General features: G+C 48.9%; 1 protein-coding gene across 2 annotated transcripts in view; it reads left to right on the forward strand.

Moving 5' to 3' along the window:
- The first annotated feature begins 8,706 nt into the window (after window positions 1–8,706).
- Cmtm7 (CKLF like MARVEL transmembrane domain containing 7) overlaps window positions 8,707–27,510 on the forward strand; it is a 40,639-nt gene continuing 21,835 nt past the window's right edge. For both annotated transcript variants that reach the window (XM_070006490.1, XM_070006489.1), the window contains exon 1: window positions 8,707–8,907. In XM_070006490.1, coding sequence (XP_069862591.1) covers window positions 8,770–8,907 — 138 coding nt within the window. In that variant the 5' untranslated portion in view covers window positions 8,707–8,769. The remainder of the gene's footprint in view (window positions 8,908–27,510) is intronic.

Here is a 27,510-nt window from a genome sequence, read left to right on the forward strand (position 1 = left end):
GCAAGGAAGGAAAAAAGAAGAAAACAAAAACCTCACAAAATACAGCCAACATTAAGAAAAGGTTTCTGGGGGATTGAAAAGTTTTAGTACGGGAATACTTACAATATATCAACATCTGAACATCTGTGTTCACCTCTAAGCCTCTCATGGCCTTTTAGATGTAGATGGGGGGGGGGGAGGTGGTATTAGTTTGATATATTTTTATTTACCCACTCCTGAGAAATCAATAAAATATTTTAGGTAACTAATCACTTTCCATTGCTATTTTAAGCTCATACCCCCAAAAGATAAATGCATAGCCAATGTTTGAAAACTATAAGAAAATGTAGAGACCTGAACATTCAATATCAATCATTTATTTTCAGATTTGTAAATTGCTCCCTTCATGGGAAAATCCCTTCAGGGTGTTAACATATAAAAGATTTTACAACTAAACGATTTGGGTAGAGCATAGAGACTTGGAAATGCTAACTGAATGCACCTCTAGGTAGAAAAATCAACTTAAAATCAGTGTTTTTGTTCCCTAGACAATTATTGTTTTAATTAACAAGATGGATTTTCATAGAAGACATGGGGTTATTGAAATTTAATGGAAAAGATGGATTGTCAAAGATCGTATACTCCTACAATGTAAGCATGTATGTGTGCACATATGCTTACACACACATGCCCCTGGAGGGAGCTGGCTTAAGCATATAGCTTAGCCTTAAATAAATGTCCTTGCTGGCAGGAGGCTGAAATCTGAGGATTATCATTCAAAGCCAACCTGGTCAGGAAAGTCCCTGAGACTCTTATCTCCAATTAACCAGCAAAAAGCCAGAAGGAGAGCTTGGCTCACACAGAACATCACTAGCCTTGAGCCAAAAGCCAAGTAAGCAAGCAAGCAAGAACACCAAACCCTGAGTTCAAGCCCCAGTACCAGCACCAAAATAATAATAATAATAATAGCCCTCAACCTGCCAATGGTGCATTGTAAAAAGAACACTGAAACAGTAAGTTATCAAAGAAGATGATAACATGTATTATTATAAGCTGGAGAGTATATAAAGGTAGGCCATCTGCCATACCATCAAATCATGTACAGGCATCGGCTGCCTACCTGGTTTAGGATCTTTTGGAGATGGTGGGTTTTCATCCCTATCCCCCACCTGCTACATCTCCTCCCCCCCCCCCCCGCACACTCCCCCCCCCTACATCCCATACCTCCACCAGGTCAGCACAGCGCCTGGAACGCGGTTTGTGTCCACAAGTGTCTGCTGATGCTGAAGGCCCCAGGAAGTACATGAAGAATCCTGGGAGCCCACACAGTACCAGCAAGTCCGAAACTAGGAACTCCCAGAGAGGGCCTGCGAAGCCTGAGACACAAGACTGGGAGCCTGCTGAGGGATTCAGAAGGTGAAAAAAATCTAGGTCACAAGGTCCCCATGGGTCCCTGGGGAGCCGGCACCAGGCAGCTTCATCAGGGACCCTGGAAGCAGAGCCATGTCTGCGGAAGCATGTATGGTGCTAGGAAATAAACTGGCAGAAAAGTGCTTAACAATGACAGCTACCAAGTGGTAAATGAGCGGAACATCCAAGCAAATACAACTACTGACAGCTTCTAGAATATATGAATGGCTCTTCGTTTATGAGCTATAGGGGCTAATAATTTTCACTCATTAATGATAGATTATTAGGCTGAACCATGTGAAATTACCACTATTAAACTCTTTGACCTACAAGAATGGCAATTTTGTATGATTCAACCTACAACCTTCTGCCTGACAAGTCACTTTTGTATCAAGTGTGAGTTGCTCCCCTTAGGCTGGGAAAGTAACTCAGCTAGAGAGTGCTCCCTGGCATGAGAAACTGGGTTCAGTCCCCAGCACCACTAACTGAATCAATCACATAGTAAATAATAAAACAATAATAGTTTCCAGTTAGGCAAGTATGCACAACTCTGTCTGACAGACATCCAAGTCCCCACTGAGTGGCCCATGACTTGCTCTCAAGGTTACACAACAAGCAACTAGAATAGCTTGGGCTGCTGAGTTTTCTCACTCCTGACCCTGATTCCTCCAGCTGTGTCTGCTAAACACATCTGCAGGGGTTGAGGACAGGATGGAGCAACATTGGCAATGACCTACTTAGCAATATGAAGCCCTACACCAGTGCTTCACACCTGTAATCCTACCTGCTCTGGCGTCTGAGGATCAAGGTTCTAAGCCAGCCCAGAAAGGAAGGTCTATCAAAAAAGCCAGAAGGGGAAATGTAGCTCAAGTAGTAGTGTGCTAGCCTTGAGGGAAAAAAAAAACCCAAAAAACAAAAAACACTAATGCTCAATGATAGTGCTCAGGACCTGAGTTCAACCCCCAGGACTGGCACACACACACACAAAAACTGGATCACGTAGTAGCGCGCCAACCTTGAACAAAAAATGCCAGGCAAAAACACAGGCTTTGAGTGCAACCCCCAGTACTGGCACATGTGTGCAAGCACACACACACACACACACACACACACACACACACACACACACACACACACACACCTACATTCCAGACACTGCAGCTTATACTAAGGATGGCAGGATGAAGGCCACAATGAGCTAGAAAACTTTTTTTTTTTTTTTTTTTGCCAGTCCTGCGGCTTGAACTCAGGGCCTGGGCACTGTCCCTGAGGTGCTTTTGCCCAAGGCTAGCACTCTACCACTTCAGCCACAGCACCACTTCTGGTGTGGTACTGAGAAACCGAATCCAGGGCTTCATGCATGCTAGACAAACATGCTACCACTAAGCCACCTTCCCGGTCCCCAGAAAACAAATTTTTTTTTAAAGATGTGCCAGGTACTGTGCTGAGAGCTTCCAGGGCCTTCATTTATTCAATCTGCACAGGAGATATGGCAGATTTTGTTTTCCAAAGATGATCCAATGCTACCACCATACGCCTTCCTAATTAAGGCAGTGGAGTTGGTTACACAGACATAGATGCATACACTTGAATGTGGGAGACCGTCTGAATGCTTCACGTGGCAGAACACAGAGGAATCATGATGTTTCCAGCTGAGCACTTTGCTGTCTGGCAGCTTCCTCTTCCTGCTTCCTAGAATACCAGCTGCAGTGCTCCCTTGTCAGAGCCCAGCCTCTATGCTCTGAGTAGCCCAAGCCATGAGAGCAGGCCACATGCCAGCACTGCAGTTGAAGCACTGCTGAGCTCCAGCCAGTTGCCTCGTGAGAGAGCCAGTGTGGGTGTTCAGCCTGGCTGAGTTTCAGATGACCAGCTCTGCTGCCCTCTGACCTCAACAGCCTGAAGGACTCCAAATAGAACCATCCAGCAGAGCCCACTCAAATTCCAGAGCCGTGAGAGATGACAACAAATATCTAAACCACTAACTAGCCTTTGTGGTGTCTTGACATTCAATAGAAGATAATGAATTTAACCTGGGCACTCATGCCTGCAATCTCAGGAGGCTGAGATCTGAGGACTGAAACACAAAGCCAGTCCAGGCAATCAAAGCTGAGACACTCCTAAATCTCCCAAAAGCTGAAAGCAGTGGCGTGGCTAAAGTAGTAGAGTGCCAGCCTTGAGTGGAAAAAGCTAAGTAAGACCATGAGGGGTCCTGAGTTCAAATGCAGAACAGACACAAAAAGAAAAAAAATACCCAAGGAAAAATAAAAGGAGAAAGACTCTTGGCTTGTGGCTTCAAAAGTTTCAGTCCATTCACACTTGGCTCCGTTGATTTCTAGGCCTGAATAAGACAGAACATCAGCAGAGAGCATGGGGAAGCAAACAGACTCACTTCTGGGAGGCCAGGAAAGAGACAGTAGGGCAGAGAGGAGAGGGAGAGAGAAAGGCTCCAGGTAAAGAAGACATGCACTGCTAGAACCTAATTCCAACTAGACCACACCTCCCAGATTCCACCACCTCCAACAGTGCTGTCTAATTGTGAATCCACCGATGGATGGATTCATTGATGGGAATTCATCAGCTCATGATTTAGTCACCTCTGAACACTGATGAGTATTTGGGGACACTTCATACCTATGCCAAAACCAATGACATGGCTGGGGCAGGGGGGGGGAGGGGCAGGAAAGGGGGGCAGGTGAGGGAGGATGGGGTTGAAGGCCTCACCGAGGCTGTGATACATCAGCAAGACTTTATTGGATTGAAGAGAACTTGCCAGATCAGCAGTTGTTGGCAGGGATCCCTAATGCATTAAAATCACTGGTGAACTTCCCAACATAGATGTCCAGGTACCATCTGCACACCCCGAATCAGAATCTCCAAGGCTAAAGTGAAACAGGTGTATTTTTCATAGGTTTCAAAGGTCATTCTAATGTACAAATCAATGTGACTGTATTTCAAGATAAGCCCTTTAGGTAGATAATTAAGGTTGGATGAGGTCATAACATTGGTTCTACTCTTTTAGGCCAGGTTTTTTGTTGTTATTTTTTGTCTGTTGTGGAGCTTGAACTTGGCTTGGGCGCTGTCCCTGCGCTCTTCAACTCAAGACGAGCACTCTACCACTTGAGCCACAGCACCACTTCCAGTTTTCTAGAGGTTTATTGGAGATAAAAGTCTCACAGATGGGGCTGGGAAGGTGGCTCAGTGGTAGAGAGCTTGCCTGGCATGAATGAGGCCCTGGATTCGATTCCCCAGCAGCACATAAGCAAAAAGAAAAAAGCCGGAAGTGGTGCTGTGGCTCAAGTGGTAGCGCGCTAGCCTTGAGCTGAAGAGCTGAGGGCCCAGAGTTCAGGCCCCACGACCAGATCCCCCCCACCAAAAAAAAAGTCTCATGGAATTTCCTGCCTAGGCTGGCTTTGAACCCGAGATCCTCAGATCTCAGCCTCCTGACTAGCTAGTATTACAGGCATGAGCCACCAGTGCCCAGCCTATTCTTTAATTTCTAAAATTGTTATTATAAAGGTGATTTACAGAGAGGTTACAGTAACATAAGTCAGGTAAACAGTACATTTCTTTTTTTTTTTTTTTTTTTTGGGTCCGGTCATGGGGCCTGAACTCTGGGCCTGGGAGCTGTCCCTCAGCTGTTCAGCTCAAGGCTAGTGCTCTACCACTTGAGCCACAGCGCCACTTCCAGCTTTTTTCTTATGTGGTGCTGAGGAATCGAACCCAGGGCCTCAGGCATGGCAAGGCAAGCACTCTACCACTGAGCCACCTTCCCAGCCCCAACAGTACATTTCTTTTTGGACAATGTCACCCCTTTCCTACTGCTCTCCTAGTTTTTCCCTCCTATCCCCACCCACAAGCTGTATAATTCATTTTCAACATGTATCCAGTGAATAATATTACTGCATTTGTTCACCATTTCTATGCCTCCCCTTACCCCCCAAAGACATATAAATGAACAAACAGAACAAAAAGGAAAGAAAACCAAAACAGCAACAAAGACAAAAAACCTTGTTTTCATTTCCTAGAGTTCATTCCAATAAATATTATTTTGTATGATCAGATGCATATAGGCATTGTGCCTTGTATTTCTCTCCTAAGAGTATCTTCCTTTGGTCTCACTATGTATGCATGCCTGGAGTCCTATATACTTATCATGTCCTGGTATTTTAGATCTAGCTTCTGCATATGAGAGAAACAAGTACCTTTTGTGTCTCTGAGTTTGGCTTACCTCACTAAACATGATTTGTTCTATGTCCAGCCATTTCCTATACACAATTCCATTGTGTATAGGTTCCACAGTTTTTGGATCCACTTATCCATTGTAGGGCATCTGGGTCTTTTCCACTACTTGGGTATTGTGAGTAGTGCAGCAATGAACATGGACGTACAAGTGTCTTTAAGGTATCCAGGCTCATGATGCTCTGGATAGAAGCATAGGAGTGGTATGGCTGGGTTGGGTTGTGGGGAAAATCTATGTTTATTTATTTATTTTTGAGGAGGCCTTGTATCTTTTTTTTTTGGTTGTGGAGCTTGAACTCTGGGCCTAGGTGCTGTCTCTCAGCTCTTTAGCTCAAGGCTAGCGCTCTACCATTTGAGCCACAGTGCCCACTTCCAGCTTTTTCTGTTTATGTGGTACTGAGGAATCGAACCCAGGGCCTCATACATGTGAGGCAAGCACTCTACCACTGAACTACCTGCACAGCCCCAAGCCTGGTATCCTTAGAAAAACAAGTGATGCCAAATACCTCTCTCTCTCTCTCTCTCTCTCTCTCTCTCTCTCTCTCTCTCTCTCTCTCTCTCTCTCTCTCTCTCTCTCTCATTTTCTTTGCACATACAGAAAGAGATGACACAACAGGAAAGAATGCTATGTGTAAGCCAGAAAGGTAAGCCTTACCAGACACCAGCCCAAGGAACCCCTTGATCATAAACTTCCAGCACTAAAATTCCTGTTTGCTTGGGCCACCTAGTCAGTGGTGTTACTACAGCTCATAGCACCATACAGTTGATGAATACAGGACCAGAACTGAAGAGGTGAAGTTACCGAGAGGCAGGCTTATTATGTAAGCCTGAGCTTCCAGTGGTCCTGACAGAGCCTGTGGGACAGCAATGCCAACACAGAGGAGAGAACTGCCAAGAGACAGGCCAACCCACGCCTGATTTGAGAGCATCCAAATGCAGCCGTGCCTGAAACACAGTCTCGCCTCTGCCTGTCACAGCTACCCGTGCTAATGGAGTCTCCTTCTGGCTCAACTTCAGTTTCTGTCACTGCAACAAAAGCACTGTGATGAATGCAGAGTAACCATTAGTCCTTTCATTATTTTCCTTATTATCTAATCAGACATATCCTTACATTGGTGTAAAAGAATTATGGCCAGGCTGGGAAGGTGGCTCAGTGGTAGAGCTTGCATGAGGCCCTGGGTTCGATTCCTCAGCACCACATAAACAAAAAGAAAAAAGCCAGAAGTGGTGCTGTGGCTCAAGTGGTAGAGCACTAGCCTTGAGCTGAAGAGCTGGGGGACAGTGCCCAGGCCCAGAGTTCAGGCCCCAAGACCAGACCCCCCCCAAAAAAAAAGAATTATGGCCTAGGCTGGGTGCCAGTGGCTGCTGCCTGTAATCCTAGCTACTCAGGAGGCTGAGATCTGAGAATCTTGATTCAAAGCCAGCCGTGGCAAGAAAGTCTGTGAGACTCTTATCTCTAATTAACCACCAGAAAACCGGAAGTAAAGCTGTTGCTCCAGTGATAGAGGGCTAGCCTTAAGCACAAAAGGTCAAAGACAGAGCCCAGCCCGAAAGTCAAGCACCAAAAAAAAAACAAAAAACAAAAACAAAAACAAAAAAAACAAAAAAAAAAAAACAACTGGCTGGGAATGTGGCTTAGTGGCAGGGTGCTTGCCTAGCTGCACGAAGCCCTGGGTTTGATTCCTCAGTACCACATACACAGAAAAGGTGGGAAGTGGTGCTGTGGCTCAAGTGGTAACCTTGAGCAAAAGAAGCTCAGGAACAGTACCCAGGCCCTGAGTTCAAGCCCCAGGACAGGCAAAAAAAAAAAAAAAAAGGCTTTGGCCAATGACATACCAACTGAAACTTTGAAACTGTTGAGTAAACACCTGCATTTCTCAGAGAAGAGGGAATGAGAGGATCCAGCAAATTCGTGAATTCTCGTCCTGACTCCCTTGTAAAGTGAAATTTTTGTTGTTACTTTGGTGGTAGTAGGGTTTGAACTCAGGGCCTTACACTTGCCTCAAGCATTCTACCACCTGAGCCAGCCCTTTTGCTTTGTTTATGCTGTTAGATATGATTTTTACCCAGGCTGGTCTCAGACAGTGATTTTTCTCCCTTCGCCTCCTGAGTAGCTGGAATGACAGGTGCGAAAAGTTTTATTTATTTACTTATTTTGTGCGGGTCCTGGGGTTTGAACTTAAGAGCCTGGGCATTGTCCCTGAACTTTGGTGCTCAATGCTAGTGCTCTACCACTTCAGCCCACAGTTCCATTTCTGACTTCTTTGGTAGTTCTTGGAGCTAAGAGTCTCCACAGACTTTCTTGCCCAGGCTGGCTTTGAACCGCAATCCTCAGATCTCAGCCTCCGGAATAGCTAGGATTACAGGCGTGCACCACCGACCCCAGGCTAGGTGTGAAATCATTAAAGAGCTGTGAGGTTCTTCACCTCAATCCTTGCTCCCCGACAGGGGCAGCCATCCATTCACCCAGCAGGCAGCACATGCGTGGCCCGGTAAGGTCTGATCCCTGCAGCCTTTTCCGGTACACCAGGCTAGCACGTGTCCTTGCACAGCCAGCGTCTTGCTGATGCACGTGATGATGAAGTGATGCATGCACGCAATAACCGGCTCCCGAGAGGCTTCCCCATCGGAGTGGGCTGGCCAGCGGGCCACGCCACGCAGAAACACTCAGCACCGTCTCCCCAAGGCTCCCAGAGGTTGGGGGGACAGGGGGGACGGCGCCAGGGGCTCCCGACACGCTGGTGGCACCACAGCGGGTTGCTGGGCGGTGGCAGCGCAGGTGCAGGTGCGAGTGCGCAGGGGTGGCGGGGTGCCGCGTGGACGCGTCCCTCGGTTGCATTTGAGGGCTCTGGGACGCCTTCCTAGCCGCACCCCACTCAGTCCCAGGAGGCCTGGCCCAGCTGGCTCGGCCGTGCCCACTTAGGAGAGACCAGGGCCCCAGGCGGCCGGTTCCCTTCTCCTGCCAGCCCTACTTCCGCGCATCTGGTCTCGAGGGCAGGCGCAGCGGCCGCCTCTCGGCCCCGTGCGCCCGCAGCTGTCTGGGCCCCGCCCCGCCCCGCCCCGTCGGCCCAGCCCCCTTCCCCCCGGCTCCTCTGGCCCCTTGGTCCCAGGGCCGAGGCGGCCGGCGGGCTGGGCCGCAGGATGTCGCACGGAGCGGGGCTCGTCCGCACCACGTGCAGCAGCGGCGGCGGCGGCGCGCCCGGGCCGCAGAGCTCGGAGGGGCTGCTGGACCCCGCGTACCCCCGCACGCAGGGGGCCACGCTGAAGGTGGCGCAGATGGTAAGGGCGCGGGGCCCTGCGAGGAGGGAGGGGAAGCAGCCACCGGCCGGGGCCGGGCGAGCCAGCGCCGTCCCGAGAGCCGCGGGATTCGGGGGGCGGGGCGGGGAGGGGTGGAGGGGGTACCCCAGGGTCCCGCGTCTTCCCAGACGCCGCCCTTGCGGGGCCTGGCCCGCGTCCTGACGGAGAGCGGAGGCACCAGCTCCCTCTCCCTCTTCCTTCCTCTTCCTCCGACCCCGAGCTGGGGCCGGGACAGCCGCTCGGCTCGGGGCGCTCGGGCCGGAGAGATCAGAGCCCCGAGGTCCCCCTGCGGGGCTCCCGGCTCCGTGCGCGGCTTGCGGTGCTCCCCGGGCCGCCGGGAGGCTCCCCGAGGGGGGAGGCGGGGACTCCCCGGGACATCTCCCCGGAAGGCGAGGCTGGGCTGGGGGGGGGCAGCCCGCAGGCGCGCGCACACACACACACACACACACACACACACACGCACACACACACACACACACACACACACACACACGCCCCGCGCGGGGTCCCCACGGCCGCAGCTCCCGGGCCCGGCCTGTGCGCGCCTCTCCACGCGCCTCGGCCCCTCCGCGCGGAGCTCTGTTTGTGTGACTTCTCTGACAGTGCTGGGCTCCGAGCCGGCTTTCCGCCGCTGTTTTGAAACTTGGGCTCTTTGTGCCGCTCCGCTCCGTGGCTCGTCGGTGGCCGCCGCGGGTGGGGCGGGAGGGGCAGCGCCGCGCGCCCGGGAGCCGAGGGTCAGGTGGGCGCCGGGGGCGGGGGGGGGGGACGGGCCCCGGCCAGCGCCCAGCACGCACGCTGCCGTTCCTGGTGCCCCTGGAGCGGGGCACGCAGGGTCCTTCTCGGGAAGGAGGGCGCCGGGAGTTGAGGAAGTGTTGCAGAAGAAGCATTTTAGGCAGGAACAAAGGAGTCTGGTGCGCGGCCGCAGAGGGTTTGAGCTGGGCGGGTTTGGGACTCAGCCTGAGTTGATGAATGGAATAGAGTGGGTAGTTACACAGACACACACACACTCACACACACACACACACACAGAGGGTTGAGCTGGGCGGGTTTGGGACTCAGCCTGAGTTGAATGGAAGAGTGGATAGTTACACACACACACACACACACACACACACACACACACACACACACACACACGGGCTGGGGTGAAAGAGACTCAGCCTGAGTTGATGAATGGAAGAGTGGATAGGTACACACACACACACACACACACACACACACACACACACACACACACACACACACACACACACGCTGGGGTGAAAGAGACTCCCCCCAGCAATGGAAGCCCGGAAACTGCTAAACAGAGATTGGCATAAGATGCCACCATCTTGATCCAGTCTTTTGGTGGACAAATGCTAGGGAAAGAAAAGTGTCTTTGGTCTGTGGTTTGGAAGTCAAAGGTCATGGTGTGCTGGTTTAAGCGTATGAGGAACAAAGATATTTGGGGGTGAAAACCCTCCACCTCTCACTTTGTTTCTGTGTTTTTGTTTTGTGCTGGCCCTGGGGATTGAACTCAAGGCCTCACACTCCTGCTTGGCTTTTTCCACTCAAAGTTGGTGCTCTACCACTTGTGCCAGTTCCAGCTTTTTGGTGGTTCATTGGAGAGAAGGCTCAAAGAGTTCCCTCCTTGGGCTGGGAAGGTGGCTCAGTGGTAGAGCGCTTGCCTTGCATGCCTGAGGCCCTGGGTTCGATTCCTCAGCACCACATAAGCAAAAAGAAAAAAGGCCGGAAGTGGCGCTGTGGCTCAGGTGGTAGAGCGCTAGCCTTGAGCTGAAGAGCTGAGGGATAGTGCCCAGGCCCAGAGTTCAGGCCCCACGACCAGACCCCCCAAAAAACACAAAAAACAAAGAGTTCCCTCCTTAGGCTGGCTTTGAACCTGGACCCTCAGATCTCAGCCTTCTGAGTAGCTAGGATTACAGGCATGAGCCACCAACCCCACCTTCCCAACCCACTCCACCATCCTCTTCCACCTCCTCTTACTTTAACCTTCTCATATGGTTTCTTGACTGTGGTCCCTGTGCCAGCTGCAGGTGCCAGGGAAGAGGTGTGACATTAAAAAGAAGAGAAGGAAAACTTGAACAGTTACTCTTATCACCCCAGTGTGCTCCTCTTAAAACCACTTTAGGGAGCAGGTTGGGGGCGTGGCTTCAGTGATAGAGCATCAGCCAATAAGAAAAATAAAGAAAAAGAAAACCACACAGGGATTTTTTTTTCTGTGTTCTCTGCAGGACACCTAGCAGCTGCCAGCTAGTGTGACCAGCCCCTCAGGGACTGAAGTTCCCGGGGCCTAGAGTTCTTAACCTAACAGAGCCACCATTTACAGCTGCCTTTCGGCAACTCTGGTCTGCCTCCTCCCTGTTCTCCAGCGTCTGCTCTTTGCTGCTAGAAAACACTTGTTTAGCCTAGTTTTAGCTTCGGGGAAGGAAGTGATTCCACCCTTTGGAAGGTGGCTCTGCTGCTCTCTCATTTTGACTGTGGGTGTCACCGCTGCATTTAGGCCCTTCTGTCCAGGACTTCCTATCATGTGTTTTCACCATGATCGGATCATCAGACCTTAAGAAATAACAGCTGCTTCTTGGGGATTCTCTTCCATAGTTCAGCTACTTGGAGAACTGAAATCAGGAGGATTACAATTCCCAACCAGCCCAGGGAAAAAGGGTTTATGAATCCATATCTTAACCGAAGAAATGGAGCATGGTGATACATACCTGTTATCTCAGTTATGGTGGGCAAACTGAAATAGGAGGATCAAATCCAGGCCAGCTCTGGACAGAAAGCAAGACCCTGTCTCAAAAATAACCAGCTCAGGGGGAGAGAGAGCTAGAGGGAAGTGGTAACATTGTCCAAAAAGATATGTACTCTTTTTTGGGGGGGGGGGTCCCTCAGCTCTTCAGCTCAAGGCTAGTGCTCTACCAGTTGAGCCACAGCGCCACTTCAGGCTTTTTTCTTTTTGCTTATGTGGTGCTGAGGGATCGAACCCAGGGCCTCATGCATGCAAGGCAAGCGCTCTACCACTGAGCCACCTTCCCAGCCCAAGATATGTACTCTTTACCTGACATATGTAACTGTAACCCATCTGTAGATCATCTTTATAATAACAATTTTAAAAAATAACCAGAGCAAAAAGGACTGGAATAGGTGTGACTCAAGTAGTAGAACACAAGGGTCACAACTCAGTACCACCCCTAGCCAAAAACCCTATTATTATTGTTGTTACTATTATTGAAGATGCTTTTTATTGGGGGTATAGGTTCTTTACCTTGGGCCTTCTCTGGGTATCCCAAAAATGAAAAGGGGAGAAAATAGGAAGACTGAGTTCTGGAACTCGGCATGTCATTTCTCCACCTGGAATTCTTATAATCCTGTGGCTGCAAGGCCTTGGTTTCCTTCATCTTTATTAGACTACACAGACTGGAGACTAGAGACCTTGAAAAAAAAATTAAAAATTTATTGTTATTAAAAAGGTGATGTACAGAAGGGTAACATTTACATGTCAGGTAAAGAGTACATTTCTTTTTGGAAAATGTCACCCTTTCCATCACTCAATTTTTTTTTTAAATTTTAGATAAAGGAGCTCTAAGCCAAGTGTCAGTGGTTCATGCCTGTAATTCTAGCTACTCAGAAGGCTGAGATCTGAGGATCATAGTTCAAAGCCAGTCCCTGGAGGAAAGTCTAGAAGACTCTTATCTCCAATTAACCACTCAAAAACAGGAAGTGGAGCTGTGACTCAAACTGGTAGAGTGCTAGCCTTGAGCAAAAGCTCAGGAACAGCGTCCAGGCCCTGAGTTCGTGCCCTTGACCAACCAGAGGAAAAAAAGTTGCTCTAGCCAGGCACAGTGGCTCACACCGGTAATCCTAGCTACTCGGGAGGCTGAAATTTGAGGATCTCCATTCAAAGCCAACCCCAGGCAAAAAAAGTCTGTGAGACTTTTTTTTTTTTTCTTTTTGGTCAGTCATGGAGCTTGAACTCTGAGCCTGGCCGCTGTCCCTGTGCTTTTCTGCTCAAGGAGAGTGCTCTACCGCTTAAAGCCATAGCGTCACTTCCAGTTTTCTAGCGGTTTATTGGAGATAAGAGTCCCACAGACTTTTCCTGCCCGGGCTGGCTTTGGACCTCGATTCTCAGATCTCAGCCTCCTGAGTGGCTAGGATTACAGGCGTGAACCACTGGCACCTGGCTTTTTTTTTTTGCTTTTTTTTTTTTTGAGAGGTTGAATCTGTAGTCTTTATTAGAAAGCTGGTAACTGCAAGTGGACACATGTCCCCCAAAATGAATAGCCTCGAATATGCTTAATACTGATAAATTGAGCCATGAAGGTAGTAAAGAAAGAGCAGAAAAACCACCTCAACAAACCAGATCAACTCTAATGGAGAGCTAAAGAGGGACACTATGGTGACCTGAGGAGAGTCAGGAGACAGGAAGCATGACAAAAATGTGGGCTGGGAAGGTGGCTCAGTGGTAGAGCGCTTGCCTTGCATGCATAAGGCCTTGGGTTCGATTCCTCAGCACCACATAAGCAGAAAAGGGTGGAAATGGCGCTGTGGCTCAGGTGGTAGAGCGCTAGCCTTTAGCTGAAGAGCTTAGGGAAAGCCCCCAGACCCAGAGTCCAGGCCCCAGGACCAGCAACAAACAAACAAACAAAAAAAAATGTGATACGTTTATCTAATTAACTACCTAAAAACCAGAAGTGATAGAATGTTAGCCTTGAGCAAAAAAACCTCAGGGACAGTGCCCGGGTCCTGAGTTCAAGCCACTGGAACACCACCTTAAAACAACAAAAAACTCTATTGTTTGAGCTCTACAGTTACTTTCAGTAATGCTCAAGGAATTGTATATGTTATGTATGTGTCATCCCACTGTCTTTGTGTTTAATGTGTGTGTGTGTGTGTGTGTGTGTGTGTGTGTGTGAGAGAGAGAGAGACGGGCGGGGGGGGTAAGAAAGATGGTACTTGGACTTGAACTAAGGGCCTTGTTAACAGAAACAGGGAATTGAAACCCTAATGAGATAACTCCAAACCACAAAGACAATAGTTCCGGTGATAAGGATATGGAAGATGTGAAGAAATCGCAAGTCTAGGACACTGATGCTGGAACTGTAGACTGGTGCAGTCACTTTGGGTATGTATTTGGTGGTAATTCAACAGTTACATTACCCTGCACTTCTACCCTGAACTATCCTCTGCAGAAGTGAGACATGTCCACAGAAAACCTTGTATGTTCATACATATGCATAGTATAATCAGAAAGTGAGAACAGCACCAATATCTGCCAAATGATCATGAATACATGACTACAGAAGGTGGTATGTTCAGTGGAATATTATTACATAGCCAAAGAAAGGTAGGGAATGGTCAGATATATGCATTTTATGGATGAACTTTAAAAATGTTGTGCTCACGACTGACAAAAAAAGAGAGAGAGAGATCTTTCATGCAATTGTTTCTAACATATTTATAAGATTATGTCTTTGTTGCCTTGTATGTCCCTCCCCCATGGTATAACCCCTGCTTTCACTATATATGATGTTGGTATATGTGGAGGGGAAGGGAAAAAACAAATTGTTAAAACAGGGATACAGGAGGACCCATTGCAACTATGAGATGTACAAGTTGTTATGTCGAAAAATGAACTTTACAACTTTGGTGGGGGGAGACAGGGGTGGGGGGGAGAGGATACAAAGGGTTGGGAAGGGGAAACAAAGCAGGAGGCTACAATGCTTGATAAGAAATGTGCTCATTATCTTACCCATGTAACCCCTCTGTACAGTATTTTCACAATAAAAATACATTAAAAAATATATTGTGCTCAGTGAAAACAGCCAGTCAAAAAAAAAAAAGCCAGCCCAAGCAGGGAAGTCCATGAGACTCATCTCCAATTACCACTAGAAAACCGAGAGTGGAGCTGTGGCTCAAAATGATGGAGCACTAGCCTTGAGCGAAAGAGTTCAGCAACAGTGCGCAGGCCCTGAGTTCAGCCCAGACTGACCAAAAAAAAAAAGAGGTAGTAGCTCTAAAAATAGTTTTAGAGAAGAGTTTGCAGGGCAAGGTGCTATGCATGTAGCACAGGCTATGGGGGAGCACAGCTACACTTTAGTGTGCCTTCCATACCCCTGAAGGCCTCAGAGTGTGGACCATAGGACCCATCTGGCATCACCTGGGTGCCCAAAGGCCCAAGTGCCCGGTGGCAAGGAGTAACAGGATGTGGCTTGTGGTCTCCACATGCTCTTCACCCACTTGCTTATTGAGCAGACACTTGTGAATCATCTCAGCTTCTGCAGAAACGGTTGACCACAACCACACTTTCCTTGAGCAGGAAGATCAAGACCTGAGAGTTGGCCATGCTAGAGGAGAGTAGGAGAGGTAAGTTTTGGCATGACTTTATCAGGTTGAGTTCCCCTGGTCATCTTTTCACTGCCTTTGTTCTGTATGTTTAATTTGGATGTATTTAGAGATGATGGGAAGGAAGAAAATGAAGCAAGAGACAAGGCAGTATTAGGGAAATGTTGTTCTTTTTGTTCAGGTATTGGGGCTTGGACTCATGGCCTGGATTTTTCACACTGGCTGGAACTCTACCACGTCAGCCATACCACCAATTCTGGCTTTTTGCTGACTAACTGGAGATAAGAGTCTCAAGGACTCTTCTGCTAGGCTGGCTTCCAACTGCAATCCTCAGGTCTCAGCCTCCTGAGTAACTAGGATTATAGTTGTGAGTCATTGTTGCCGAGATTGGGGTAAAAAAAGGTTGTTTTTTGTTTTTTTTTTTTCTATCTGGAGTTTGCACTCAGGGCCTGGCCTGTTCACTGTCTCTGAGCTTTTTTTCCTTAAGACAAGCCCTCTACCACTTAAGCCACAGCTCTAAGCCAGCTCAGGCTGTCTTCAAATCTTGATCCTCAGATCTCAGCTTTCTGAGTAGCTAGGATTATAGACATAAGCTACCTGGATATTTTTGTGCATTTAAAGAATGAACTCAGGGCCTTGTGTTCTCCTTTGGCTTTTTCACTCAAGGCTGGTCCTCTACTACTTGAGCTACTTCCATTAAAAAAAAAAAAAATCTGATAATTGGCCAGGTGCCAGTGGCACATGCCTATAGTCTCAGCTTCTCAGGAGGCTGAGATCTGAGCATCAAGGTTCAAAGCCAGCCCAGGCAGAAAAGTCTGTGAGAGTCTTATCTCCAATTTACCACAGAAAACAGAAGTGGTACTGTGGCTCAAAGGGGTGAGGTGCTAGTCTTGAGTTAAAAAAAAAAAAAAGGCTCAGGGACAACGTCCAGGCCCTGAATTCAAGTCCCACAACTGACCCCAAAAAAAGTGATAATTCAGTACATGCAAACAATGCATAATAGGCTGGGAAGGTGGCTCAGTGGTAGAGCGCTTGCCTTGCATGCCTGAGGCCCTGGGTTCCATTCCTCAGCACCATATAAGCAAAAAGAAAAAAGCCAGAAATGGCGCTGTGTCTCAAGTGGTAGAGCACTAGCCTTGAGCTGAAGAGCTGAGGGACAGCACCCAGGCCCAGAGTTCGGGCCCACAACCAGACCCCCCCCCAAAAAAAATGCATAATGATCAGAAGCAATGTTCTATCATCTTGGATGTTTGTCATTTCTTTGTAGAACACAATTTATAGTCTCACCTCAGACATTTAGAAATTGGCTTCACCTCACTGATTGAGCATCTTCGTGTGTGCGGTATTTACATTATATCAGGTATGATCCAGTGCATTTCATCATATGCTCCTAGGTGTGTTATAGGCTGGTGCAAGGTAGAATCAATGGGCCACCCTTTCTGGGTGGCCTTTGCAAAGCTGAGATACAAAGAAGATTCAGAATGTAGTTCAAAAGTAGCAAAGATGAACACCTAAGTGCATCTCAGGAAGTTCATTGATTTGACAAATGTTTGTTGCATACCTTCTGGGTGCTAGAGCCCTGTAGAAAGAGGGCTGAACAGGACTCACCAGTCCTTTCCTTCTGTTCCAGTAGAGAAAGGACCAAGACCCCAGTGGTGTCAACACACACTGGGGTCAGTAAATATTTGATATCTTGGATGTTAAAAACCCTAGTGTTTGCACCACACTTACCCACTTCCTCCGGTATACCTAAAGTTATCTCCAGGTTCTTTGTTTTGTTTCTTGTGGCGCTTGAACTCAGGATCTGAGCCCAGTCCCTACACGTCTTTTGCTCAAGGCTAGTGCTCTACCACTTTGAGCCACAGCTCTACTTCTGGTTTTCTGGAGATAGGAATCTCGTGGACTTTCCTGTGTGGGCTGGCTTGGAATCTGATCCTCAGGTCTCAGCCTCCTGAGTAGCTAGGATTACAGGCATAAGCCACCGGTGCCCCAACTTTCTGGGTTTATTATTATACCTGGTACAATGTAAATGTTACATAAGTAGTTGTTTTACTGTATTGTTTAGGGAAGGGATAATGACAAGAAAGAAGTCCCCCCAAAACTCTTCAATTAACCACCAAAAAGCCCTAAGTGTGGCTCAAGCCGTAGTGCTGGAACAAATTTAAATTGAATAAAAGTAAAATAAAATTTTTAAAAATGGCCTGAACTTTTTGCAGAGGAGATTTTCAGCTCTTTTAAGGTGTGGTTGGCATGGAGCAACTTTCTAGAAGTCTAATGTATGGACATTAAGGGGTGTCCTTTACTCACGCAGGAGTTCCAGGCACTAAGGGTAACAGTATTTTGAGAAAAGTCAGTGACGGATGGCCTTTAGCTGCTCTGGTCATTAGATGTGGGCCGGTGTGTGCACTGGGGAGGCCTGGCCCAGCTAAGTACCCCCCCCCCCCGGGGTGAGGGGATCGATTCTTGAGGGCAGGGCAGGGGAGGTCTCTGGAGAGGCTGCACAGATTCTATGGCGCCCAGAGACCTTACGGGGGACGGTGGGTTTCTGCACATTCAGCGAGGAGCGGTGGCGGTTGCCCTCCTCGCCTCCCTCCCGGCTTCCTCGCCAGCGCTCATCTGTTTCCGGCCCGGGGCAGTGCGGGCCGCAGCCCGGGCCTCGCCGATCGGTGGCAGCGCCCCTCCGCCCCGCCCCGCCCCGTGCCGGCTGGGCCCCTAGCCTGCGCCCCTCCCCAGCTCCAGGGCAGAACCTGGGGAGACCAGGGCTGGAGATCGCGGTGTTCAGCCAGGCAGGGGTGAGTTCTGAGCAGGGGCTCCCCTTCCCCCCTTCTGCCCTCCCCTGCACCACACCCCCCTCCCCCTCCCCTCCTCTACGGTCTCCTTGCGCCTTCCTTTCCTTCCCCTTCCCCTCCCCCTCCTTTCCCTACCCCCTGGCCTTTCTGCTCCTTCCCTCTTTTCCCTCCTCCTACCCTCCCATCCCTTCCCTCTCCACTCTACTCCCTTCCTCTTCTCTCTTCCCTTCCTCTAAACTCCCAATCACCTTCTCCCCTTTTTCCTTCCCCTCTCCCCCCTCCCCTTCTCCTCTTCCCTTCCTCTCCTCTCCATTTTGCCCCCCCCCTCCCCCCGCCCCTCAAGGTCCAGTCTCAAATAATCAAGTGCCCTCCGGCTCCGCGGGTTCACAGCTTGTTGCTAGGTTCCTGGGTTTGCACTGTTTTCATCTATTATGTAAAGGCACTCTGTGGCCACCTCGCACGTGTCCCAGCTCTCTCCCTGGACCCTGCACTGTCCACCGTGGCTCTGTGTTGGCACACAGGCTCAGAAGCCACTCAGCCAAGGTCCCCACAGCCTGCAGCTTCCTCCCTTACAGTTGGTGTCTTAGAGATGGGCTCGGGTGGGCATCATGGCCAGGTGGACAGTCCCACAAAGTGGGAGGGCTGGTTGTCACAGCTGCTCTTCTGGAAAATTCCCTAGGCCTGCCAGGTCTCTTGCTTCTGCAGCCCAAGCTGAGCCTGGACTTCTGACCCTCCTGCTTCAGCCTCCCTAGGGTGGAGGAAGTTACAGGCTTGTGTTTCCAGGACTGTTTCCTTTCAGGATTTTCTCCCAAAGCAGGCTTGTTAGCTCAAGCAAGGGCTTCTCAGACTTTCCTGCTCCTCACCACCCCACCTTCCTCCAGGGGCTCCCCCCCCCCCAGTGCAAAGCTCAGCTCCAGGGCATCCACCTTCCAAGGCATTACAGCAGCTGCAATCCTAGGATGCCAGAGAAGAGACCAGAGCCCTCCCGTGCCCTCCCCTCCCCCCCCCAGTGCCAGAGGCCCCTCCCTCCTCCCTGTCCCCACAGAGCCACAGAGTCCATGACCCCTGCAGGGATGAGGACATGGCTGCTTAGAAACAAGGCCTACCAGTGATTCTTGCCCTGCTTCTAGAAGGAATCAAGTTGCTGCTTTCTTGGCTCACAGCTTGTGAATGTCTGATGGACATTCTCTGACCTTTAGTTTTGGGGCCACATGTTCTCTGCTTCCTGATCCAGCCCATCCCCTTGTGATCTGCCCCAGAGGGTCCAGGGAATTTCCATGCACCATCACTGACAAAGGTCCACTGCCCAGGATGCCACTTGCTTTGAGTTATTAGGACCCAGATAAGTGATTCAGGAAGCAAGGAGACTTGAGGGGCTTTCATTTGCCTTAGAACTTCACCCGTGAGCTGAAGCTAGCTTGTCTTGTAGCCAGCCCAGTGGGATTCCTAGGAAGCTGCTTTACTCAGTTGATCAAAATGTGACCAACCAGTCAATGAGTCCAAGTTAGAAAAAGACATACTGCCAGGTGCTGGTGGCTCATACCTGTAATCCTAGACACTCAGGAAGCTGAGATCTGAGGATCACAGTTCAAAGCTAGCCCAGATAGGAAAGTCCATAAGTCTCTTATCTCTTACCAGCAAAAAGCCAGAGGTGCAGCTGTGGTTCAAGTGCCAGCCTTGAGCAAAAAATCTAAGGGACAGGGTCAGGCCCCAAATTGAAGCCTTAGAATTAGCTATACAGCTTGAGAATTAGGTGGGCTTTCAGATAGCTGGGTCTCCTTTCTGTTTCCTGTAAAGTTCAGTGCTCAGTCTTTCTTCTATAATCCCTGCCCCCATTTGGTACCAGGTAGGTTTCGACTACAAGCTTTTATTTTCACTCTGTACCTACTTTGTTGTTGCTGGAAAAGTTTGCTCAACATGCCCTAGGCCATAAATTCCCTGACCACATTCTTATCACTTTTCCGTTCTGCCGGCCTAGCTCCTCCAGTGTATCTATCTCCGTCCTTCCCTTTTGTAGCCCTTGCCCCTTTTTTGAAGTCTTGTAGGTTTTGGCTTATCAGCTTATCCAATCTGTATCAAGGTAGGCCTAGCTAGACAAAGGTGAGGGTCAAGCCTGTCATCAACCTGACTCTAGAAGGAGTTCTAGACAAGCAGCACCACAACTATTGTCCTTTGAAGCAAGGAAGTGGGCTTCCACTGGCTCCTGTCTGGGTACAAATCAGAATTGGGTAATGGACTCCCAAAGACGTCTGAGCCATTTCCTCCGGTGGTCCAAAGGAAGTTACTAGCAGAAGTTAGAGGAGTTAGCAACAGCACCCTAGGAGCTGGGTAGGGTTGCCTTGACCCTAAAAAAAGAGAGAAAGAGGGAGAGGGAGCACTCAGGGGACCTGAGTAGCTCTACCACTTGATCCACACTCCTAGTCCTTTGGTTTTTAGTTTTTCCAAGCCTTACACTTGTCTGGGATTATAAGCAGCATGTGCCACTGCACCTAGCCTGCCATGTTTGCCCTCCGTTTCTGATCTCTGCTGAGGCTCTAAGCTGATGCTTTTTGTGGACAAAGGTAATTATGTATCCTGTTCCTCCCACCTCAGTCCCAGTTTTCCTCCATCTTCCTGCTGGGTGTGCCTCTGCAGCCAAGGCATTGGCAATCCTCTTCACAGGATTATCCTTGTTACCTCCTGCTGTCCCCTTAAAGAGTTGTGCTGTGTTTTGTTTTGTTTTGTTTTTTAACTCTAATTTGAAATGAGCTGAAGGAAAGGAAAAAAAAATCAATGTTTACTGAGTGAAAAGTAAAAATCAATAGGCAGGGACTGGGAATGTGGCTCGGTGGTAGAGTGCTTGCCTAGCATTCATGAAGCCCTAGGTTCGATTCCTCAGTACTACATAAACAGAAAAAGCTAGAAATGATGCTGTGACTTAAGTTGTAGAGTGCTTGCAGTGAGCAAAAGAAGCTCAGGGACAGTGCCCAGACCCAGAGTGCAAGCCCTAGGACTGGCAAAACAAAAACAAACAAACAAAAAAAAGCAATAGGCAGCAAAATGATTACTGCAGCCTCTTTTGTGTGTGTGTGTGTGTGTGTGTGTGTGTGTGTGTGTGTGTGTGTGTCAGTTATGGGGCTTGAACTCTGGGCCTGGGCTGTTCCTCAGCTCTTAAGCTCAAGGCAAGCACTCTACCACTTGAGCGACAGTGCCACTTCTGGTTTTCTAGTGATTTATTGGAGATAAGAGTCTCAAGGAGTTTCCTGCCTGGGCTAGCTTTGAACCGCGATCCTCAGATCTCAGCCTTCTGAGTAGCTAGGATTACAGGTGTGAGCCACCAGCACCCAGCAATGATTGCTGTTTAGCATAACATTGTCTTACTGTGCTAAACAATGAAAGTTACTTTCCAAATATGGTGGATTGCACGGTGGCTTCCCCCCAAAAATATATATCCATGTCCCAATCAGACCCTGTAATGCTACCTCATTGGGAAACAAGGTCTTCTCATGTAATTAAGTGAAGGGTTTTTTTGTTTTGTTTTTAAACACTTGGATTTTTTAAACTCAGGGCCTTATGCTTGCCGAACAAACATCCACCACTGGAACCATGCTCTAGACCTTTCTGCTTTAATTTCTCAGATGGAGTCTTAAGTTATTCCACCACTGGCTTCCGATTGAGTTCTTCTGCCGCGCAAATACTAGTTAAAGAAGTGCACCACCACACTTGTCTTGTTATTGCTGTTGTTTTGTCAGTCCTGGGACTTGAACCTGGGGCCTGGGCACTGTCCCTGAGCTTTTTTTTTTGCTTATGTGGTGCTGAGGAATCGAACCCAGGGCCTCAGGCATGCAAGGTAAGCGCTCTACCACTGAGCCACCTTCCCAGCCCCCTGAGCTTTTTGAGTCAAGGTTAGTTGCTCAACCATTTTGAGCCACAGCGCCACTTCCAGTTTTCTAGTGGTTAATTGGAGATAGGAGCTCATGGACATTCCTGCCCAGGAAAGTGGCTTTCAAATCGTGATCCTCAGATCTCAGCCTCTAAGTAGCTAGGATTACAGGTATGAGCCACCAGCACCCAGCTTGGCTTGTTTTTTGTCAGTTAGTTTGTTTGTCAGTCATGGGACTTGAACTCTGGGCTTGGGTGCTGTCCTGCAGCATTTCAGCTCAAGGCTAGCATTCTACCACTAAAGCCACAGCACCACTTCTGGTTTTCTGGTGGTTAGTTGGAGATAAGAGTCTCACGGCCTTTCCTGCCAGGGCTAGCTTTGAAATGTGATCCTCAGGTCTCAGGTCTCCTGATTAGCTAAGATTACAGGCACAAGCCAACCGCAGCACCTGGCTTGGCTTGGTTTTTGAGATAGGGTCTGCCTAGCATTTTTGTCTAGACTGGCCTCAAACTGAGATCCTTCTGTTTTCTACATAGGTGGGACTACAGGCATTCACTGCCACTCCTGAGTTATGAATCTGGAAATGTAGGGATCATCTTGCATTAATTCAGTAAGCCCCAAATCCAGTGACAAATGTCCGAATGAGACAGATTCAGAAGAGGAGGGTGTGATGTTGATATGAAGGGGAGTATTGTGGTCATGTGCTCAGATGTGCCAGGGCATCCACTAGAAGCTGAACACAGGGCCTGGGCTTTTTGCTTAAGACTAGCACTCTTGGGCTAGGAATGTGGTTTAGTGGTAGAGTGCTTGCTTAACATGCATAAAGCCCCGGATTCAATTTCTCAGTACCACACAGAAAAAGCCAGAAGTGGTGCTGTGGCTCAAGTGATAGAGTGCTAGCCTTGAGCACAGAGAGGCTCAGGGACAGTGCCCAGGCCCTGAGTTCAAGCCCCAGGATTGGCAAGAAGAAGAAGAAGAAGAAGAAGAAAAAAAAAAAAGAACTAGCACTCTACCACTTGAAAGAGTGCCACTTCCAGCTTTTTTTGATGATTAATTGGAAATAAGAGTCTCATGGCCTGTCCTGCCTGGGCTGGCTTCAAACTGCAATCCTCTAATCTCACCCTCTTGAGTAGCTAGGATTATAGGTGTCCAACTCTGGGGGCTCTCCCATGTGACTGTATATGGTTACCCAGATAAGGAATTAATGATACTAGTGCTTACAGTATCTTATCTAACAGTCTTAAACTCACTAACATCTTTATTCCATTATGGTTTGTTTTTTTTCTCGTGGCTGATGCTCTATTGCTACAGCCACATTTCCACCTCTAGCTCTTTGCTGGCTAATTGAAGTGTGGATTTATCTGTCTAGGCTGGCTTTGAACCATAATCCTCAAATATCTGCCTCCTGAATAGCTAGGGTTCTCAGCATTAATCACCAGCATCTAGCCCAAGTCCCTTTATTAGAGAGACAGAGAAAGAGACTGAGATACAGCTGGGCGCTGGTGGCTCACGCCTGTAATCTTAGCTACTCAGGAGGCTGAGATCTGAGGATCTTGGTTCAAAACCAGCCCAGGTAGGAAAGTCCGTGAGACTCTTATCTCCAATAAGCCACTAGAAAACCAGAAGTGGTGCTGTGGCTCAAGCGGTAGAACGCTTGCCTTCTGAAGAGTACAGGGACAGCGCCCAGGCCCAGAGTTCAAGCCCCCAACCGATCAAAAAGAAAAGAAAGAAAGAGACTGAGATAAAGAGACAGAGAGAGATGAGAGAGATTTTGCGTGTGTGTGTGTGTGTGTGTGTGTGTGTGTGTGTCTGTGTGTCTGTGTGTGTCTGTGTGTGTGCTGGTACTGAGGCTCAAACTCAGGGCCTGGGCACTGTCCCTTAGCTTTTTCACTCAAGGCTGGCACCTGCCACACGAGCCACACCTCCACTTCCAGCTTTTTGGTGGTCAATTGGACATAAGAGTCTCATAGACTTTCCTGCCAGGTCTGGCTGCAAACTGTGATCTTCCGCTCTCAGCCTCCTGAGTAGCAAGGATTACAGGCTTGAGCCACAAGTACTCAGCTTTGAATCAGGATTTAGGAAGACACATTTACATCCAGTAGCCAGACCCAAGACAATCTCCTATTCCTGGTATCACTGGGGGCCAAGGGACTGCCCAGCTACCCTGTGGCCCTCAGAGGGCTGTTTGTTTGGCTCATCTGAGTGGCCCAGGTCTTCTGTGGCAGGTAAATGAGTGGAGGCACTATTGAACAGACATTTGTTTAGGCTCTTTTGTGGCCTCCCTGCTTCCTTCACTGCCACCCAGGCCAGGCCAGGGCCAGGCCAGCCCAAGGGGACTAAATGACCTTCTTTGTCTCCCTGCTAGTTTGACTATGGCAAGGAGGCCCCAGAGTGACCCTGCAAGGCTGGGGTGTGGTGGAGGGGGGGGGCATGTGGGGGAGTTGTCAGATCTGGTTCTGCCGTCTCAGGTTATTTTTAATAGGTGAGGCCAAGGGAATGGGGAACTTTCTGAAGGAAGGCTTTTGTTTCTAGATGACTCACCGTAACAGAGGGAGGGAGGAACCCTCCTCCCCAAACACACACATAATGCCTGCCTTCCCAGATGCTTCTGGTCACCAGAGCCACAGGTGACAACACAGCCTGTGGTCTGGAAAAGAAAGAAGACGGATAAAATGTCCAGGCCCAGCCCTCCTCTCCCCTACCTGAAGAGGTCAAATGCAGGCTTCCTGCTCCCCAGTAAGGGCCCTTGGGAGCTACCTCTCCATAGCTAGACTACAAGAGCTGGATGCTGGAAGCTGGGAAGGCTGTGAGACTCTTATTTCCTGTTACTCACCAGAAAACTGGAAGTGGCTCTGTGGCTCAAAGTGGTAGAGTGCTAGCCTCAAGCAAAAGAGCTCAGAGACAGCGCCCAGGCCCTAGGACTGATTGTGGGGGGGGAGGGGGAGACTAGCAGGGCTAGCTGATGGCTCACACCTATAATCCTAACTATTCCGGAGGCTGAGATCTGAGGATCGCGGTTCAAAGCCAGCCTGGGCAGAAAAATTCCGTGAGATTCTCCCCTCCAACTCCCTCCCGCAGCCCCTTCCCCTGCCCCTGTCGGTCTTGTGGCTTGAACTCTGAGCCTGGGCACAGCACCCAGCCCCATGAGACTCATCTCCAATTAACCACAAGAAAATCAGAGGTGGTGTTGTGGCTCAAATAGTAGAGCCTTGCCTTGAGCCGAAGAACTGGGGGACAGCACCCAGGCCCAGAGTTTAAGCCCCATAACTGAAAAAAAAAAAAAAAAAAAGCTAGACTGTAGGAGAGAGGGGACAGCATGCTAAGGGCCTGCAGGAATGAGGCCATTGGGAACATTCAGACAGATGAGATAATGCGCTGCACATAGAGGAAGCATCATCTACATGCGCCCTGGTGGAGCTCTGATGAGTGGCATTTATCAGTTTCCTACAGCAGTACCAGGCCTACCTGCATCAGCTCCCTTACCTTAACACACGGTTTTATTTATTTGTTCCTTTTTGTGTGTGTGTGTGCTGGTCCTGGGACTTGACCTCAGGGTCTGAGTGCTATCCTTGAAGTTTTTTGCTTAAGGCAAGTGTTCTACCACATGAGCCACAGCTCCATTTTTCAGCTCTTTTTGCTGGTTCATTAGAAATAAATGTCTCTTGAACTTTCCTGCCTGGACTGGTTTCAAACTGTGATCCTCAGATCCTTAGCCTCCTGAGTAGCTAGAATTATAGGCCTGAATCACTGGTGCCTAGCACATGTGGTTTTATTATTGACCCTATGCAAAAGTGGGGAAACTGAGGCCCTCGGTAATTATGAAATTGAGATCCCTTAGGTAATTATGTTTGTTAAAGGACTTTTGGATGTTGGACGTGGCAGCTTCGTGGCTCCCCTTGGCTCTACATGTTCTGATGGCCTTTGGTGGTACTCAGGCTCCTCACCCAGTCCTTCTCAGGGTCCCCTCTGGTGAACGCACTTCCTGAATAGTAGTGACTTTCCATGATGACACTTGCTGCCACCCTTCCCCCTCACACATGGTTTTTGTGCACTGGAGTTGTTGTTTTTGTCTTTTTCATCTCTTCTCCCGGCTAGTTCTTGTTTGGCACTAGCTGTTTTAGTTTTTAATCAAAACATCCTGCAGCCACATTGTAGAACTCAGCCATCACTTGCTTCTGGCCTGTGCCCAGGGCTGGATGCCAGGCCTCTTGCAGCAACCGACTGGCCTCCAAGTACTGTCATTATTGTCCCAGGATAGCAGCCAAAGGGACTGGGCAGGGAAAGTGTGCTCCGTGTCTCATTGGTAACCCTGGTAACAGGCAAAAGGCTAGCATGTGCGGCTGGCACTTGATAAATAATTATCAGATAAATAACTGTATTCTTGTTTCCTTTTTCAAAATTAGAGTTGTGGTCTGGCATGTGGTTCATGCCTATAATGTCAGTTACTTAGGAGACAGAGGTAGGAGGATTGTAGTCCAAGGCCAGTCAGGCAGAAGTTCAGGAGTCTGTCATTAAAAAAAAAAAAGAAAAGAAAAAAGCTAACTAAAGGCAATAGAGCTAGGAGGGCATCTCAGGAAGTAGATTACTTGAAACCCTGAATTCGGTCCCAGTACTGCTGAAGAAAGAATGAAAGAAAAAAAGAAAAGAAAGAGAGAGAGAAGAGAAGGAAGGAGGAAGGGAGGGATTAAAGAAGGGAAGGAAGGAAGAAAAGAAAGAAGGAAAGAAAGGAAGGAAGGAAGGAAGGAAGGAAGGAAGGAAGGAAGGAAGGAAGGAAGGAAGGAAGGTTGGTTTTCCTTGGCCAGGAAGCCAAGAAAATTCTGAAAACAGATGTAGCAGTTAGCTTTTGCTGCATAACAGATATCATAAAACCTAGCGGTCACAGCTGTGACAGCAGAGACCAGCATCCTCTGCCTTTCACCATTACCTATGTTAGTGATGTTGACTAGGCTGTAGCCAGAGCTGTGCTGGAACCCTTGGTCAGCCTCTACCGGTGGCAAACCCTTCTCTCCACATTCTGGCATGGGTCCCAGGGGAAGTGACCTGAGAGAGGACCAGAAGGAACTTGTATCTCCACCTTTGACCCAGCTTTGCAAGTCACCCCTTGTCACTTTAGCATATTCCAACCACAGTCTGTTCAGGTTCAAAGAGAGATGAAATCAATTCTGCTTCCCCATGGGGAATCACACAGTTCTGCAAGAGCCTAGAAAACTATGAATGTCCAGGTGCCAGTGGCGCAGGCCTCTAATACTAGCAGCTCAGGAGGCTGAGATCTGAGGGTAGCAGTTCAAAGCCATCCCAGGCAGGAAACTCCATAAGGCTTTTATCTCCATTAACCAGCAAGAAGCCGGGAGTAGAGCTGTGGCTCAGGAGCCTCAGCATTGAGAGGAAAAAGCTAAGCAAGAACATGAGGCCTTACTTCAATCCCTATTACCAACAAGAGAGAGAGATTTTGGAAAGTGTACCACAGTGCCATCAGCAGGGGTGGGGGCTTCTTACTGAGGCCCAGGGAACCTGCATTTATGGCTGCAGGAAGTTGGTTTGAGCTCCCAGAAGTTTTCTAATTCTAGCTGATCTGCCCATATCCCATGCCTTGAC

This window comes from Dipodomys merriami, unplaced genomic scaffold, assembly GCF_024711535.1.
Source record: "Dipodomys merriami isolate MVZ:Mamm:240054 unplaced genomic scaffold, mDipMer1.0.p SCAF_7, whole genome shotgun sequence".
Classification (NCBI taxonomy): Eukaryota; Metazoa; Chordata; class Mammalia; order Rodentia; family Heteromyidae; genus Dipodomys; species Dipodomys merriami.